The sequence below is a fragment of the Pseudopodoces humilis genome, chromosome 1 (genome assembly GCF_049639895.1).
Source record: "Pseudopodoces humilis isolate 2021_Gansu_Grassland_sample_001 chromosome 1, ASM4963989v1, whole genome shotgun sequence".
Lineage (NCBI taxonomy): Eukaryota > Metazoa > Chordata > Aves > Passeriformes > Paridae > Pseudopodoces > Pseudopodoces humilis.
In genome coordinates, this window is record NC_142200.1 from 134,195,092 (window position 1) to 134,213,673 (window position 18,582).

The following is an 18,582-nucleotide window of genomic DNA, read 5'->3' on the forward strand; positions in this document are numbered from 1 at the left end:
TTAATAGTACAGCAGAGGTTTTCAATGACATGAGGTATTGTTTGTAAGACACTGAAGAGTTACTCCATGCACTTTAAAAACACTACAATTGCCACTAAACAAAACCAAAACCAGGTAACAAAAGGAAAGAATGGAGACCATTCAAGACATGATCTTGAGGGCCTGGTACAGCAAAAGAGAGCTAATGCTAATCTAGAGGCAATCTAACTGCAGCTCACATGTAGGGCCTTGGTACTGCCTAATGCTGGAAGAAGAATTTTAAGTGTGCCATCATGTCTTAGGAAAGGTGGAAAAACCTGGCACACAGTTTTTCATGTAGTGAGAACTGACATGTCCCTTTACTTCTTTAGTGCAGTTGTGTGATCTGTGGAAGATTCAGAGAGTCAGGTATGGTACAACTACTGCTTAGGAGAAAAACAAATTATCTGAATAGAATTTGGGAACAACATAAAATGAACTCTTTTAAGTGAACTGTTGAACAATCTCATGCTAATTCAGGAGGAATGTGCTCGGACAAATTAAGAAAACATGGGCCATGGGTTGTTAGACCTCACCCAAATTCGAGATCTAAGAAGTCTTGGATGATGGAGACTATGTTCCACTTCTAATTATCTGCAGAATCTCTGGAGAAACCTCTCCTAAAAGGTCATCTGGCTATTTCGCTAAAACCACAAAGAAAAACTGAGAACATTAAATTTTCCAAAAGAACTGAAGTTGGAGGTGAAGAAAAAGCAATCTATTTCCATTTAGAGCAAAGTTTCAGCCCAGAATTTGAGGGAGACTGTCTCTCATTATAGCTACATGTACATCCAAGTCTGTCAGTCGTTTGCTCATTTGTATGAGCTTTACATACCCAAGGGTTCTCATAATTCAAGGTTTGGTTCATTCTTGCTCTCATTTTAGAAGTGGTGTCCCATCATAGAATTCCATTAACTGACATAGAGTATTCATAAATCTCAATATTAAAAGAGGAAGAGAAAGAAGACGAAGCAGGAGAGAAGGGAACAAAGTTCTGATGTTTTCCTAGCACAGGATAGACTCTGAAGAAACTAAGAGAAGAGAAAAGGAAAAGGAGGAGGCAAAGGAGGTTCACTTACCTCTGAAATTTGAACACCTTTGCAAACCAACATTCAAAGGTCTGCAGGAAATAGAGGACAGATAAAGGAGGGGTAAGGTAGAACTCAAGAGGGAAGAAAATGGCAGAAAAAAGGGAAGGGATCAGAACAGCACCAATTATGTTTGTTCTGAGTCTAGCTAGAAGGTTAATTAATTTAAAAAGAAACAGAAATGTACCATACCTTTTCCTTGTCACTGGCTTCTCGAGCCACAGTAGAGCCCTGAAACAGAAAAAATGGATCTAAAAATGTGCATATGTCAGAAACTAATTAGAAAATGCTATGATAACAGGTCAAAAAGTGGATGAACTGCGTTCTTTTGAACTTGAGAAATGTTTTAAAGAATGGTGATACAGTAGGTAGAATGTCCAGGACTGCTGAACTGCTGCAATCATGTAAAGAAGATGCATCATGAGAGAAGAAAGATGGATTAAATCCTCAAATGCTCTACTTCTATTGTCCTCCTAATTCCTGGAGCTTTTTCTCATCTCTCATCCTCATTTTGTGTGTATTATGCTGGAAGTTCAGTTTGCTTGGCAGACTTCTCATCTTTCTGTGCCAATTTAGCAGTATGGATATGGAATAGCCTATTCTGTGTAACCGTCTGGACATTCATAATACACATTTGAAAAGGATGTCACACAATATAAACAACAAGTATTTAAAAGATCATGAAGTACAAACAAGAACAATGCATCTCACAGCAACATGGAGTAAAAATAAAAGAGACCAACTGTGGATTCACAAGACTTACAGTGCTTGCCAAAGACATTTTGGATTTTCTTTTTAAATTTATTTTTTACATTAAATGTAGTGGGTAATATGGTGCTTTCTGAATAAGCTGTGAGCTGCCAAAAAAAGAGACTATATTTCCTTAAAAATTTCTTGGAGCAGGACCACACCTTTAAATACCCAGCATCTGTTTATCACATAACAGTACTGCAAGAAATAGTAACTATAAATATGGTAACTGGACATTGAAAGATGGGTAAATTAGCTCTGCTGTTTGTTTAAGGGTGTGCATTATGTAAAGAAGTGCTGGAGTGGAGTCCTACTTGTTTAAAGAATGTGAGGATCCCCAAGCAGACCCTTTTATAGCATGTTTTATTCTGTTTACAGAAAGAAAATTAGAAAACTCAGAAGTGATGGAGAGAAAAGATATATGGGACAGTATCTCTTAGTTATTGTATATACATATGTATATACATATTATATATGTATGGCCCAGCAAGCAGGGATTTAATTGAATTATTCTTAACTGATAATAAAGCCTGGTAAAAGCTGAACATTTTAGTTTACTCAGGAGACATCTTTTATATTGTATTCTATGCTCCAACAGACTATTAGGCCGGAGAAAAAGATCAACTGAAAATCAAACTGAAGGAAAAGAAAAAAATATTCACAATAGAAAAAATTAGGGAGGATGTCAAATTTGACATTTGGTAAAAAAAATTACATTGAAGTAATTTTAACAAAATGCACCCATGGCCAAAAAAATACCCTTGAAATCCTATGCTGATCTGTGTTCTTTTTTTCTTGTATCTACAGAGGTAGAGACTTGTGCTACAAAATGAGTTCTAAGCTGGTGTCAAAAATATTCATGTACTAAAAAGAAATATGAATCTACAACTGCAGATGCCATAGCAAAGAATATCAAGAAAAAACAATTTATAATATATGCAGCATCACTATAAATCTCTTCAGTGAAGGAATTTGTTTTGAGGAATACGATATTGATGTTAAATTTGAATTGCATGAGATGTTAAAGCCATGCTGTCCAGCTGGACAAACTGAATAGACTACAGAAGCATTCACAGAGGTAAATAACAAAGAGTTGTTGACACCAATGTTAAGAACATACTGTATATAATTACTGTTTCTTTCTGTTGTGCTTTCGTACCCTTTTTAATGCACCTAGACATTACAATGCTCTAAACCACAGTTCTCTCAAATTAAAAAAAAAACTTTCTCTGGTAACAACTGCTGCCGATAGTACTGAATATCAGAAAGTAAATTGTTGACAATCTGGAAATCAGTTCTTATAAATCAAGTTCAGTCAACTATCTAAGTAATTGCTACAGACACTTGACAGTAGGAAAGGATAGTGCACTACACAGCATTACAAATCTCTTAATACAGAATGATAAATGAACATCTTAAAACAAGCTTGCAGAGGCACTTAGTGGTTCAGCACACAGAAATTAAATGTATTAGAAAGAAGTAGGTTTCTAAGGGGATACTTTACAGAGGAAATTAAAATACCATCCCTTGGGTAGAAAGACTAAGACTACATTTTGGGTATTTGTTGTAAGCACTGTATATTAACTACTGTCAGAATTACAATGAGCAGATAAAGCTTCTGAAACAAAAGTAAAACAGATATTTTCATAAAAACAGATGTTTAGGTTTTTTAAAGACTTTTCTCTTTTTCACTTGAATTATTTTTAAAATATTGGATAAGTTTTCAAGCTTTTGCAATAGTGATGTATTTTGTTAGCAGCATTTATTGGTTTAAATTATGCTATTCAGTTGTTTTATAAACCCCTTCTGCAGAATCAACTGTGGCTTTCCATAATGTTGCTAGAAACCTTTAAGAAGCAGAATTACTGCTGTACTAGTGTGAAGAGTTTTACCTTTAACTACTAGCCACATTTAGCAAACATACCTGACTAAATTGCTGCACATAAAAATGCACAAAACAGATAAATTTGTATAATATCTATAAAACCATCCTTTAGTTTTGCTGAAGCTAAATGTAGAATTAAATCAGTTATGCTGGCTCTTGTGTAATACAATTTTAAATTTATTAAAGTTCTGAGCAATATTCAAGCATCAGCATAATCTACCATTTATAGTAAAGATTTTCTGCGACTTTGTCAGTTATTTAATCAGCAGTTATTTCTCACCTTTAAATCATATTTTCTATAAACAGATAAACGATGGCTGAACACATTTCTTGTAACAACCATATATACTTCAACTCCGTCAACAGTAAGCCGGTACATGCCCAAAAACTGGGGAAGAAGTGTATTTCCATGACACTCCACAATAAACTGCAGAATGAAAAAAACAAACAAAAATGAGGTTTGACATATATTATATAAATACATATTTAGATTTTAGACATAAAATACAAAGAAACAACACATTTATTTGCTGAATATTTGTGTGGTGATAAACCTTCAAAAAACTATGCAAAAACAAACCCCCTCATCAGGAAGTTATTCTACTTTTAGGCCAGTGTTTAAAAATTAAAATCTTCAGCCACTTAACTTATAACTCTCAACTTCCACAGACAACCTCATAGAAAGAGAAGAGTCCATTTGACAGACCTTTTTAACTTTTATATTAACACAAAAAAGCAAACTTAAGCAGATAGCATGTATTTGGTAGTTATGTTGAAACCCAAGTACTTTTTTGAACATCACATTGCTATAATATGTACTGTGTTGTCCCAGACCATATTTAAATTGTATTCTCAGTATTTGTTTATTATGATGAACATTTATGGTGTTGTCACCAGCAAAGGGTTTTATTTACTGTCACCAGCTTTCTGCTACTTCCTATGTGGTGGTTGCATTTCGGGGTCAATACAGCTGAGCAATTAACTGTATTTTTTTATTTATGAATCCTCATATTTCCTTAAGGTCAATATATTCCACTAAAAAGGCGCTGTTCACCTTGAAAAAATTTGCCACCTGCAACCTGTCTTTTTTCTTCTAGCCACTTGCCTTACAAGTACTTGTTCTATTAGAAAGACCACTGGAGGAAGCAGAAAAAGCAGACATACATTGATGATGAGAACTATTAAAGGATAAATTTTTATCCTCAGAATAAAAATGCTCATATTATATTAATCCTACTCAAAAACATTCACTTATATATTTTGTGGTACCAAGGAAAAGTTAAACCACAATGATGCAAACCACAAAGGACTTGCCAGCTTTCCCCTTTCTGTTAGTAGCAAGTCTCAAACAGAGGAACTTGGAGAAAATGTAGAAACTCAAGGCCCAAATAGGAAACATGAAATCTAACCTACAGCCAGCTTTTAAATATTAATTGCATACTGAAGTTGCTCTTCCTTTGTGCCAAAGTGACCCAGTTATTAGAACTACAGATTTTAGAAGAATTTAGAAAAAGTTAACTGAATAAGCCATTTAAATTGTTTAACAATGGCAGGCAGTATTTGGTAGCAAATACTGTAACAAAGCTCTTGAAACCCTGGAGACTTTGCAATTTTGGGCTCCTCTGCTAATTTTAAGGAATTCTTCTCACTACCTTTATACTGGAATCAACACTTACCACAGACAGACGTTTTAATTGGCAAAATAAAAATAGACTTAAGACTCCTGAGAACAATTCTGTCCACCAAGAAACAAAGGAAATGAACAACAAATATAGAAATTGTTGACTGTCAATTGAACCCAATTTTGGCTGACATGTAAGCCCTGTTAAATCTTGCTGGCACATTTTGGGCTGTAACTCTACTTTCTGCCTGCCCTGGAGCTGTAGTGGAGGTTCAAGCCCTGAAGCACAGAACAAAGTAGTTGTGCCACTTCACAGCAAAGCACTTTTAAGCTCAAAGTGCCTATGAATAGGCAAAATACCTTAAGGTGCTGCAGAGACCCAGTGAATACAAATCAGAATCTTAGGAAAGGAGTGTGACTATATGCCCCAAAATGCAAAGAGAAGTTTGGCAGAAAAAGCCCACAAAACAAGGCCAGCTGTGAGCAGTGCACTAAGATTGATCAATTTGCACCTGAGAGGATTTCTGTATTTAAAAGATCCAAAGTTTTAAGCTGAAGTTCTCAGTTTGCAGGATTTTCAGTCATAGGGCTGTTAACAGCATCACAAAGCAGTTGTAACATATTACAAGATACACAACCTATTTTGACTATCATTCCTCTTAAAGATCCAATCATTAAAGTCCTAATCTATACTAGCAAAAATACATTGATAATTTTTTTATAAACGTCGAGTACTTGGCATATATCCTAAAGGTAAATACTTTTTAAAAGCTTTATAAGAAGTAAGAAAAGTTATTCCTGTAAAAACATTTACTAAGTGACTTTTACTTTAAGATTATTATGTTCTACAAGGTGAAAATTAATCTAGCTTCCAACAAGAGTTTAGTGTCACAGAATTTCTAGCTACTCAACTCTTTAATGGACCCAACCATTCATAATCTTACAGCTTTTAACTACAGAATTTGAATTAAAATAAAGACTATTGTTCCAGTTTTCCATATGGGCATCTGAGATGCAGAACCTTTATCTGAAATCATACAGAGAGTTTGTGCCATGTGAAGGAATGCCAGCTAGGCACATTGAGCACCAGACTAATAACTCCCTGCCCTTTTTCTCAGCTGTGCCTGCCACAGTATTGACACTTAAACTGTCTCTTCAATCCTAGCTACTGCTAACACTCAGATTTTAACCTTTCTGGTTCTGAGTGTACCCATCTGTAAAATGTCAATGCCATTACCAGAGCATGAGCACCATACCCACTGTAATATCATAAAATAAATTATTTGGTTAGCAGTATACAACGCCCTCACAAAATACTCTGTACTACGCAATGAGGACAAGAAGGCTACTAGTGAGAGTTGTTTCAGTTCTACTTGTAAGTTAGGGTTTTCCATCTGCTCGCACTGTTGTTTCATTATCTCAGTGTACAAAGACTTCTGAAAGGGCAGTGCTACCAGCATGCAACACAAGACATGAGAAGCTCTGCTAGTACTGCTCCTCTTGATAGAAAGGGACATGGCCATGCTCTAGCAGACTTCTAAGAGATCCTCTCAAAGCAGATCAAGGACCACACTGTTGTTTCCTATTTGCTGCTGACTGTGGACACCCATCCCATTGCAACTGAAAGAAAAGCCTCTACAATTATTTCAGTGTTTCCTATGACAGTATTTCTTATCCTGATAGGGAGACAAAGGAAACAGGGAGGAATGCCACTTGCTTTCAGCATCTACAAGGTTGGTCTAGAACTTCCTACCTTTGAAACTATCAATCCCCCAAATCTGCATCACAGAGGAGGCAAAACGTGTCATCTGTTTGGGTGGGAGTCCAGCAGGACTTGGTGATTGTGGTTGGCAGATTTTCAATTTGTCCATCTTGATATAAAGGAAGTAGCAATTTAGTCACCTCAAGGTGCTTTTTAGGAATGATTTCCTGAAGTTTCCCACTCACAGCTGGAAAAAAAGTGAGCCTAGAAAATAAGCCAGTACATGCTTAACAGGACTGCTAAATTTCAGTGAAAGAAAAAGACCTTCACTCCTTTATTTTTTTCTAAAAAGAACATTAAACAATTCTACTAAGCAGACTTGCTAAATAAAACTGTAATACTCAGCTAATACATTTACAAGTCTTTATATGCAGTAACAAAATCCATCTTTTTTTAAAATGAGTGTTGTAATAAACACCCCATCTTTTTTTTTTGTTGTTAATTTAGACAATTTTTATGTTTGTGCACAGCACGAGGACAATATTATTATTAACACAGTAAAGTGACATCAGCATATTGACACATTTTATCAGCTGTGCAGCACAGATTTCAAATAAGGAAATTTCTGAGCTCTCTTGAACCCCATGCTTAAAGTTGAAAATAAGTAAGAATTCTTTATGATCCTATTTTCTGATTAATATTTGTATAAATACAGCTTCAAGATTCCTTAGTAAGAATAAAACTTTACCTATCTAATTAGCTTCTTGCTTCCCTATAGCAATGCTATTAAGGTATCAGATACATAAAAAGATAACATAATGCATACCATTTACTGGCAAGAAGTTATACTACTTTTGGCTCTTTTTGGAAAAACAGTAAAATTCCTGTTTCTGCCATTCCTCCTCCTCCACTTGGAGATCATCTGTGGAATGATTTGACATTGGTGCATATTAAATCTTGAATTATATCTATCTTCGTTCTATGTGAAAAGTCAGCATTCCTATTTCTCACAGCCCTATTTTGGAAACATTAATTCAGAAATACACAACAAGCTCTTTCTCTATTGTCCCTTTATATATTATTTTCAAAAATTTTGGTATCATGATTAAGGCAAGCATTTGATAATTCAAGCACAATTATGTGACAAGTCTATACATTCACCAGGATACTTCCATTAAAGAAACTCAATAGCAAGTTACATATTTATTTAAAACCATTTTGGATACTGTGCAGGACCAGACATTGATAGTCATTTTTGTGCTCAACTGTTTCTTTTATATCCTTTTGTCTGCAATCAGAAATATCCTTCACCACTGTATTTTGTGCACAAGCTTCGACATGTGGAATCACTACCACAAAAAAAGACAAAGAACTTGTTCAGAGTTATAAATATTCCACTTATTGCCATTTTCCTGTACCCTAATAATTTCACAGAATATTATGCATTGGGTACTTATGTGATACATTGCAAGCATTAATTAGCCAAACTGCAGGACACACCAGAAAGTTACAGATTTTCAAGGCATATAAAGCTGTTTTCTTTGAATAAGTCATGTAAGAAAGTAATTTCATTTAAAGAAGTAATCAATAAATGCAGAGGTTTTTATATACAAGACTTATGATTCACAGCCTTACACTTCACATTGTTTCAGACATGGCCAGTTATTTTTACTTCTAAGTGCAGTGTAATCTCAATGTTACCACCACATGTGATTATCTAGGCTGCAGATCTGTTACCAGGAACATCATACTTCATACTGCTATAACTGACTCACTGTGTGGATTCTCTGTTCTGAAAAGCGCTGTGCACAACATCAATACCCTATATATATATATTAAACCCAACAAATACATAGAAAACATCTGCGGGTGAAACCCAGGCCTCCATAGAGCCAGTGCAGTCAAGACCTTTCTGCCATTTTGTGTATTTATTTACCTATGAAATGTCACACCTTTCAGGGAAGACTTTCAATGTGTTTTTATTTTTTTTGGTTACAGTTCCAGTCTGTGTGGTCCCTTTGCATATAAGCCTTCTGCAATTCCATCTGACAACCACACTAGTGAGTTTCCCATTTTTAGGGTGACCTTTTCTGTAGGAAGAGCAGGCCTGTTGGATGGAGGTGAAATACAGACTGTTTGGATGAGAACATGTACATTCTCATATCTCCTTTTTCTGCTTCTGTTTTTTCAGATGCTTTACAAGTCAGTTATCTTAGCACAGGGCAGGAGCTGCATTGTCTGCTGCCTCTTGATTCTCACGGAACTGCTGAAAGGATTTTTTTCAACTGCATTTCTTTGCAAACCTCCCAGAAATCTTCACCTCTTTACTATTTCAGGACATACAGTGTGAGGGTCACTGTTACAGCCTTCTTCATTCACGCTTGTGCTTAAATAGCATTACATTATACTGCCTTGCTTTGCCTTTTTACCTTTTTTTTGGTGATACATATGAATGCAACTCATGCAGCAAAAGCAGAGATGGGGGTTGGGAGGAAGCCACTGATAACCTGTGCACATACTGACATGGAGAGATGATGATACAAACTTTAATGTATCATATTTAATGTATCATAATGTACATAATGTACCATTATGTACAAGCTTTAATGTAGCTCTGCTTCAGCAACCTATAAGCTTGACAAGCCCATCCATGCCAGTCCAATTCCTAGGCACCTAGTCCCCATTTTCTTTTCTGGGATATTTTCCAGCTTATGTTGCAATAAATTCTTTGACTAAATTGCTTTTACCTACTATAATATTTCTCTATTTCAATATCTATTTATGATTTTAATTTTTCTCCTACATTCCCACAACAATCTGCTGCTGTTCCTTGAATCCTGTGTATCCCTGAACTCTATTATTGGTGCAATTTCTAATTTCTCCCATTTTCACCTCATTGCCTACATTTCCCCCCCCACTTTTATTTGCTTTCCCATTTCTTTCATATTTTTTCCCCTTCAGCAGCTGTCACATTTTTCTGCTTTTGTTTTTGTCTTTTATTTTTGTCTATTTATGTCTGTCATTTCCCAGTTTTTGCTCACTCTATTCTTTCCTTTCCTTCCCATTCAGTTCCCCATCACTCCACTGTTTGCTGCCTCTGGTAAACGGGCAGTCCCTCTCCTTTACCAGTATTCACTATTTCTGCTGGTTGCCAGGGAGACAAACAGGCAGTGCAATAGGTGTCAGTTCTGCATACAATTACCTGCCTAGGGAAGAGAACTGTGCCATCAACAGGGACAGCTGCCTACAGAAAAACTAAAGGAGACCTGCAGTCATGAGGAGCTTTATGCTGGAAGATTTGTACCCTAACAATTCTCCCCTGTTCACCTGCTTTGAGATGGCTTCTCTTGTCTTTACTAAAGTTACTTGGGTGTCAGCAACGAGCAGTAAGTCATCCCTTTTGAAGTCATTTTAATGAAAAAGAAAGGAAGTGTTTAAAAGGTGTTGGTTTATCCAAGACACTAAAATTGTTTTAATATATTTTTAAAAATGTCTATCCTGTCTGTTATCTGTTCTCAAAGAAAAGGGCTTCTCTTTTACACCAATTTAAGATTTAAAGCAAGTTAATGTCACTGGAAAGGGCTGGATGTCTTGATTCTGACATTTCAGATACCATAAAATCTGCTTTCAGAATTCTACTCAACTGTTACTGATTTCTGCCCTTGAAAACAACATTTGTATTTTAGAAAATATCTACAAATACAGCAATATCTACAATACATATTTTATATAAATTAATAAACTTTTTGCACAGGACAATATATCCAAAATAAATATATAAATGTACTAAATATATAGTCAAATATAAAGTTTTCATTTAGGAGGAAGCCAGGTATTACCCATTCCTTAAACACAGGGTGAAATTCTGACAACACACTTATCACAGATGACTATGCTGAACTCTCCCTTAACAATGCCAAAGGCAGCAGTAGGTTTTAACTCCATTTTTCTGGCCCGTGTTCTTGGGCTCACGGGCCTAGGTTTAAAATAAGATTCCACTAGATTTGGAGGTATTTCCAATGAATATTTGATTTTTCTCTCAAATACTATTTAATATAAACACCCTTGATCAACTTGCACAATTTTAAATGGTCCAGCTACATCTGTGAGCCCATACAGCAGTAGTTTTCCTAACACTTGAAAGTCTGACCCATTTAAGCATATCAATGGTTCTTTGATAAGTATTTGACATTTGGTCATTTGATAAGTAAATGACATTCAGCTGAGTAACACTGAATAAGTAACTCGTCACTGAGTTATGAGTTCTACTCATAACTGACAATACACCAATAATACAAGCAGTCCAAACTGATTGTAAATTATCAATAAATGTGATTAAAAGCAGTATTTCAAGCTATGTATCAAAAACTATTACTGTAGTTAGAAACTGGCTAGAATGGAGAGTCACAACATAAGAACCTAGCATGTCATGTATGCATTTGTATTTACCATAGCACTTCAAAACCCAGCTCTAGGCCATTTTGTCTTCCAAGTGTAGATAGAAGGCTGATCCATGCATGATGGTCTTTAGTCATAAAATACAGGATGACTTGCTGCATCAAGCACGGAGAAAGGTATTACTCCTCCTGTTTGCCTAATGGTTTGTTTTGCTGTGTTTTTTTTGTTTTTTTTTTCCTTTCAACTTTTGAAAAGAAAATAATTATCTCTAGTGTTTCTCCTCAATACTAAAAGTGTCAGACCCATCTGATGAGTTGACAGAAAGTGTCAGTGTTTAGACTGAAGTATTCATCATCTCTCTAAGGTTGCAGACCTGACTGCCACTAAAAAAAGCATCATAGACAGGGTAAATGATTTTGGAAACTCATGATTTTGGATATCAAGTATAATTTACAATTGTCAAGACCATTATTTACAATTCAACAATTTTAAGTTGGAATCACTACATATACACACATATATGCTGTTTCTATAACTTCTCCTGACACTCCTTCAAGCCCAGTTCACTTTCAGTTATTTACACATTTCTAGGATATAGCCCTGGGCTTGGAATTTATCTTTGATCAGATCATCTTTGATGATTTAAAAACACCGATCTAGATTTGAGATTTTTTAAACTTACAAGTGTCTACAGGCTATGAACTATTCCCACTCCTTTTGTGAACTCCTACATATACAGACCATGTAATGACAGTTCCTCTGAGCTCCAAAGAACAGAAAGGTTATTACACCTTCAGACAGATGGAGAGAGGAAGGACTAACGGAACTGCACGGGCCTGTGAACTGTACATTTCCATGATGTCCAGTTAGTGATAAAACAACTTTAATTTCTACTTGCCAATGGCAGTGTACATGTCTCTATCTAACCCTTTGGTGACTTCCCAAAAAAACAACTAATACTTGGAATCAGATTTTGGAGGTTCATGGGAAAAGCTGCTGTGCTACATTTCTCTGCCAACCAGACAAACTCCCAGATGCCTCATTGGTAGCTCTGCAGTTCAACAAGATGCAAGGAAAACAACAGCTTTTTTGTGAATGCCAGGATGAAAACTGTTTCTGTGAATGAAGGACACATAGAGTCTCATACTTCTGCCTTGTGATGGTTCCCTCTCCAGCATTCTTCATTTCAAGATAGACGTATCCCCTGGTATTTATTGTTAAGCAGTTCAAGCAGTCTTGGAAAATAATTGATAAGGCTTGTTTGTTCCCCAAGCAAGGACGGAGGTGCTTTCAAGGTCTAGAATGATTCTACCAGCCTTGTGCTATCAGCCTCAATAAGGAAACAGGTGAGTAAATATTATGGTTTAAATTAAACTCATTCAGTTTCAAGCTGGGAAAGGAACCTAGAATGAATTTGCAGAGGGGAAGAAAAAAGCCTGAAAGAGATCATCTGTCATAAATGGCATGAATTTCACTCATATTTATGTCAGAAGTAATGGAAGATAATCACTGCCCTCTTGGGCACTTAAAAGAGGGTGCAAGATAATTGTTTACAAGACACTGTTCTTAATAGACGGATGATCTAACTTCAGCTTCTTTAGGGGAACAAGGGAGAAAAAGCCTAAAATTCACATGAATCACCTCTCTCAACTTCATGTACCTGAAAAAGGCTGTCCTTTACAAGATGATCCCTGCACTACCTAATTGGGCGTGTGCATTCCCTTTCTCAGAAGGCAGAACCTTTCAAACACAACTCTGCTCTCAGAGCAGGCTGGCACAGGGTATGCTGCAGGGGCACCAGAAGTTCCAAACCATTCCCAGTCACTCAGGCTGTGAAACACAGCTCGGCCAGGAATTTTCACGTGTGTGAGTGCTGCTGACAGTCAGTGAACTGAACCTAGAGAAAAGTTAACAAGCAGACTTGTTGCAATCTGCTCCCGGGGGAGCCCTCTGTTCTACCTGCCGTGGTGAGAGTCCTGCTCTTCATGGAACATGGGCAGGAGAGAGGTCCTGGAGTGGATGCAACAAGGACTAAAAGTATCTAGACACAGGAGGCCCAAACTTGCTTGGAATGATCCCGGGTTTATTGTCTGTCGTCCATCCAGGGCAAGAAAGAGGCCAAAATGCCTTGGGTCTTATCTCCTATACTGGGGGGGGGGGGGGGTGTGGGGTGTGATCAGGGGACACAGGGAAGTTACAGCCAATGGGACAGGGGAAGGGAAAAGGTTCTCAGGTGGGGACTAATATTACACAGACTGAGGGTGAGTTTTTCCTTTGGTACATACCATGGTTTTTAGATGCACTACAACACAGACTTCTCCCTAAAAATCCCATATTTGGCACTCCAGTGTACAATTATAAACAATCAAGAAAGATACAACACAGTAAGGTATGAAAATCAATAGAAGGAACTTCACAATTCCTCTACTGGCAGAAGAGAGTACACCAAAATAAAACTGAACTTACGAAAACTTGTTTTATTGACAAAGATTTCTACAAGAGTACTAGGGCAGCATCTGAAAAGTCTTGTACTACTGCAACTGTGCCATCCTACAGAACCATAAAATTACATCCACACCAGTGAAATAGACAGGTCTTGGACTGTCCTCAGGCATCAGTTCCAGCTGGAATGGAATAACTCACATCTAAGTTATTACGCTTCCCTCTAAAAAATAGGATGCTTATATTCAAACTCCTTAGTAGGAATATTAACTCATCTTAATTAACACCTTTATTCTTGCCCAGAATTATTTGGGAGACAGTAAGCTGGCCCAAATCAAAACCACACTAGGGATTATTAATGAGCTCAAGCACCAGCAGATGGTATCTGGCACTGCACTGTTTGCTAGTAGAAAGGTAGGCTAAGGCAAATCTGTGTGGGACAACTTGGTCAAGGGAATTATTAATATCTTTCCATGAGGACAGTGGGTTCTCTAGACTTCGAAAAGCAAGGGAAGATAAGCTTTGTGTGCCTGAAAAACATCTAAAGAAATGGGAGGACAAGCTGCTGTACCTTGTGATCCCAAACATTCAATTTCTAGCAGCAGCACAGAGGACACTGTGTCAGCTGTCATTAGAGCTAGTAGGTTTAATTTAGACCTTGTTCAGTACATTGCTGAAGATACTGAAATGAATTTATTTAAATAAAAAAATCCAATTATTAAACTGTCTTTGTACTTGAGTGCTTCTTTATTTAGCATTTTATACATGTGCTTTCAAGTTCTGAGACAAAAAGAAATACAAGTTGTAACTTTATGAATCTCTTGGAGGCACCAGTGAGAGCTATTTCATATGAAAGATTTTCTAGTATAAAGTGAAATTAGGTGCCTGGTAGAGATCAATTTCAGATCATTATTCTTTGTAATCTAGCCTAATATGAACCCTGATGCTGGAAAGCATTAATGAAAAAGATTCAAAATTATTAAATTCATTCATGTTAGAACTATCTTCATTGATACTCTTGAAAGATTACTGTTTTGAAAAGCAAAAAGACTTTTCAGCTGGATTAAGTCTCAAAATCTGTATCATTAATACTAGCTTCTAATGCCAAATATGAAACAGACTGAAACTTTAATTCTGCTGTACAGCTTCACAGATCAAACCCTTTCAGATCAAAACTAAAATTTTAAGTTTTAGAACTCATATAAAAATAAATCCCAAAATACAATTAGATTTAAATTAGGTTTAAAATTTTCTTTGGTAAAACTGTCATTAGAAGATGTCTTAAGAATATTTCTGATAGTAATATTTATTCACAATGGTCCTACATGTTATTTAAACAGAGGAACACCACAGGAAGAGAGAAAATAGTTCATATCTAACATCCTGAAGGCTTCCCAAGTTACTCTGGACTTGGAAGGCCTTCAGAGATCTCCCTTACAAAGACGGCTGGCAATACCTTCAGTACCAAGTATCCTGAAAGAGTGTTTTGGCCTCTCAGCACAGAAGTTAAAACTGGTTTTACAAAAGTAATGTATCTAAAAAAACCCAAACAACAACCTCCTACAGACAAGAACATTGCACAACAAAAAATGAGTCACCTAAACAACAATAAAAAAGGCCAACCACAAAGGTCCTTAAGTCTTTACCTGGAATTCCAACCCACAGAAAGGAGAAGGAAGATGGAAAGAGGGACAAAAACTCCTTCCTACTGTGAAGCATATTTTAGGTGATTTTTTTAGAGGCTTTTCTGACTTCTGCAGCTTTAGAAGTTATGTAGGACTAAGAAAACTAGCACTGATTTTATTAAGGCTTTTTGTAATTCCCAGGTTCTGCTCCCCTCTGTGCCAGTCACACAAACTATACACCAGCACAGTACAACAGCTATCAAGGCTGTTTGAGGGATCTCCACTGTTCATTTTTAACTTTATTATTATGTATGAAAATTCCCATTATCAAAACCAATTTTTTTAATAGTAGGATTTTTACATTAATCATATCCAATTTTTAATTTCTTATAGAAACACAACTTTAAATCTTTTAAATCTGTTGTGAAACACAGAACATCCACTGACCAGATTAGAAAGAGAGGGTCACCTGCAGCACTCATACACATGTACACAGACATCTCCAAGCAAGCCCAGAATAAAATACCTTCAAGCCTGGGAGTCCACTACCAAAAGAAAGACCATCTTTTTTAGTAAGGCAAAGGACCTCACAGCCTCCAAGTTACCTTTATCATGTAAAGATATCTTTTTATGAAATGCTAGTGCAGCTTGTGAATTACAGACAAACAATAAATTGTTGATGCAAACGGATAAAAGTCTGAAGTGACTCTTCTTCTATAATTACTAATTTTAAACTTTTAAGACTCTAAAAAAGATTTGCATTATAATATTTAAGAAGACATCCCACACTTTAGTAGAGTTCATTTACCTGGTGGTACTTCTTCAGTATGTTGTGCATTTCTGCTACATCTTCACTTGTTATAGTTTTGATGATATATCTTTTGTCGTAAGATGTATGAAAGCGGGCACCACTGCGTGCTTGGGAATCATTGGCAAGGGGTGCACTTCTTGTCAATGAATTCTGTCAATTGATTTAAAACAAAAAAAGTATCAAGTCAGACAAAAGTATGTAAATTTTATTTAGAGCAAATATAAACAATTCACATTTATTTAAAAAATATTTTTCAATACATCTGCACCAAGCTGAATTCTGCAAAGTACATATTCACAGACCACATTATCTTGAGAAAACACTTCAAAAATACTCTGAGAGGAAAAGCAAGTTTGAGGAGGAAGATATTGCTCATTAGTGGTTCAAAACTCATCCTCAGCATTTAATGAGATTTTATTGGACACTGATACATACATATTATCAGCTTTTGGGAAGAAAACATACAATAATTAAAAATCCAGAAGGAACACTGCATTACACCACAACAATTATAAACAGAGGATTCATCCATCGTTACAGTTTCACTTTAACACTAGCAGGATTTGCTCTTGAGACTGTGATGTGGTACATAACCAAGATCACAGTTACATTTCTGAGTTCTAGTATCAGAGCTAGTCCAATGATTTTATATCTTGAGTTAAATAATGTTGAACAATACCTCCTTTCGTAAAATAAGCCTACCTCTGTACCCTCTCAAGGGAAGAAAATTAGTTAATGACTGTATAGCATTTAAAAGAGAGATTACAGGCTATTTTTAGAGTGAAGTTTAAAATTACTAGCGCTTCAACAGAAGCAAGAGAAGCCCTCTGTTTTTTTCAGAGAATGAGAATGAGGTATTTAGGTTACACTTCTTTATATTTTTAAAAACAAAACAAAAAAATTAGACTAAGTATAACAACTTCTTTTTGCCTGGAAACATCTTTCTTTACCAATAAGAACTTATGCCAATTGTTACATACTTGAATTTCACTAAAAAAATTTAAAAAAAATAGTAACATCAGTAGTACAGCCATTAGAAAACAATGATGTTTTGGACCCCTTGTGTCTTTCCATAAATATGTACATACTCTGAAAAGGTTAAACAAGTTAATTATTGACTACTGGAACACCTCCATGTTTATGAAACAAACTTGCAGTAACCATCTGGTATATCCCTACTCATAGCAGAAAACTCCAACTCTTGCTATCCTTCCTCATTGCACAAACAGCTCTTGTTAAATTGAAATATACCTCCCCTCTTTCCACATTGACACAGCATAATATACTCCTGTTAGGTGAAATGCCATTTTACTTTCAAAGGTAATTTTAATCAGATTTCATATATAAATGCAAACATTGCAGATTCCTAAACAGCAAAAGTTCAGCTCCAACAGTTACAGAATGAATGTATGTGTGGTGTATAAGGCACCATGAACTAAGTCACAAAACAGATGGGCACTAGAAGAAGGATGATGCTTTGAGAGAGTAATTACCAATACACTTCATCAACCACACTCAGATATCAAACCCACACAATTTTATTTTTGTAGCACCTATGTTTTATTTGGAGGTTTTAACCATTGTTAAATCTGTTCACATGCTCTATGTACCTCAGCAGGAGCTGGACATGCAGATTCAACACCTGGGACAGAAGATCAGTAATTACTATAAAGTAACCTCAACCAAGAAATCAGGGTAACTGTAGCCCCCAGTTTAGGAAGACTCCTGAACCCATATAATTATGTCTCTGTATTTTGGAGATCCATTGATTTCAATAGGCCTTCAAGCATTGTTTAATTTATCCCAACTGTGGGGTGCTTTCTGAAATCAATTTAACATGAAATAAAGCCATTTTCCCACAAGGTTACTTAGTTCAACAGAAATACTCAGGAGTAGCAGGAATAACAGTAAATCACCTAAAAGCACAGCTCTACAAGGGCTTATTAGAATGAAAACCTTAATTATGACATGTAGGAGAAATAAATCTTTTGCACTTCTTTCTGTGTATTCCTAGGCTTGTACAATGAACCAGAATAATTACTGATGTCTATGATAAAAAGTGACATCTTTCTCTATTATCCTCTCCATTCAATAACGAAAGAAAGGTTGTGGGTGCTTCTTCTCTAAGGTTTATAAATCAACAATTTTTCTAGACTAATCAGAAGAGAGATTTAAGGACACCACTGCAAACACTGCAGCTCCTTCTCTGCACTGGCTTTTGGACAGTCAGTTTTAACAAATG

The 18,582-nt window shown here is 36.1% G+C and overlaps 1 protein-coding gene across 2 annotated transcripts in view; it reads right to left on the minus strand.

Moving 5' to 3' along the window:
* PIP4K2A (phosphatidylinositol-5-phosphate 4-kinase type 2 alpha) overlaps positions 1 to 18,582 on the minus strand; it is a 109,321-nt gene that overhangs the window by 17,227 nt on the left and 73,512 nt on the right. For both annotated transcript variants that reach the window (XM_005518740.3, XM_088062238.1), the window contains exons 4-6: positions 16,338 to 16,490; positions 4,022 to 4,168; positions 1,299 to 1,337 (exon numbers count right to left, since the gene is read on the minus strand). In XM_005518740.3, coding sequence (XP_005518797.1) covers positions 1,299 to 1,337; positions 4,022 to 4,168; positions 16,338 to 16,490 — 339 coding nt within the window. The remainder of the gene's footprint in view (positions 1 to 1,298; positions 1,338 to 4,021; positions 4,169 to 16,337; positions 16,491 to 18,582) is intronic.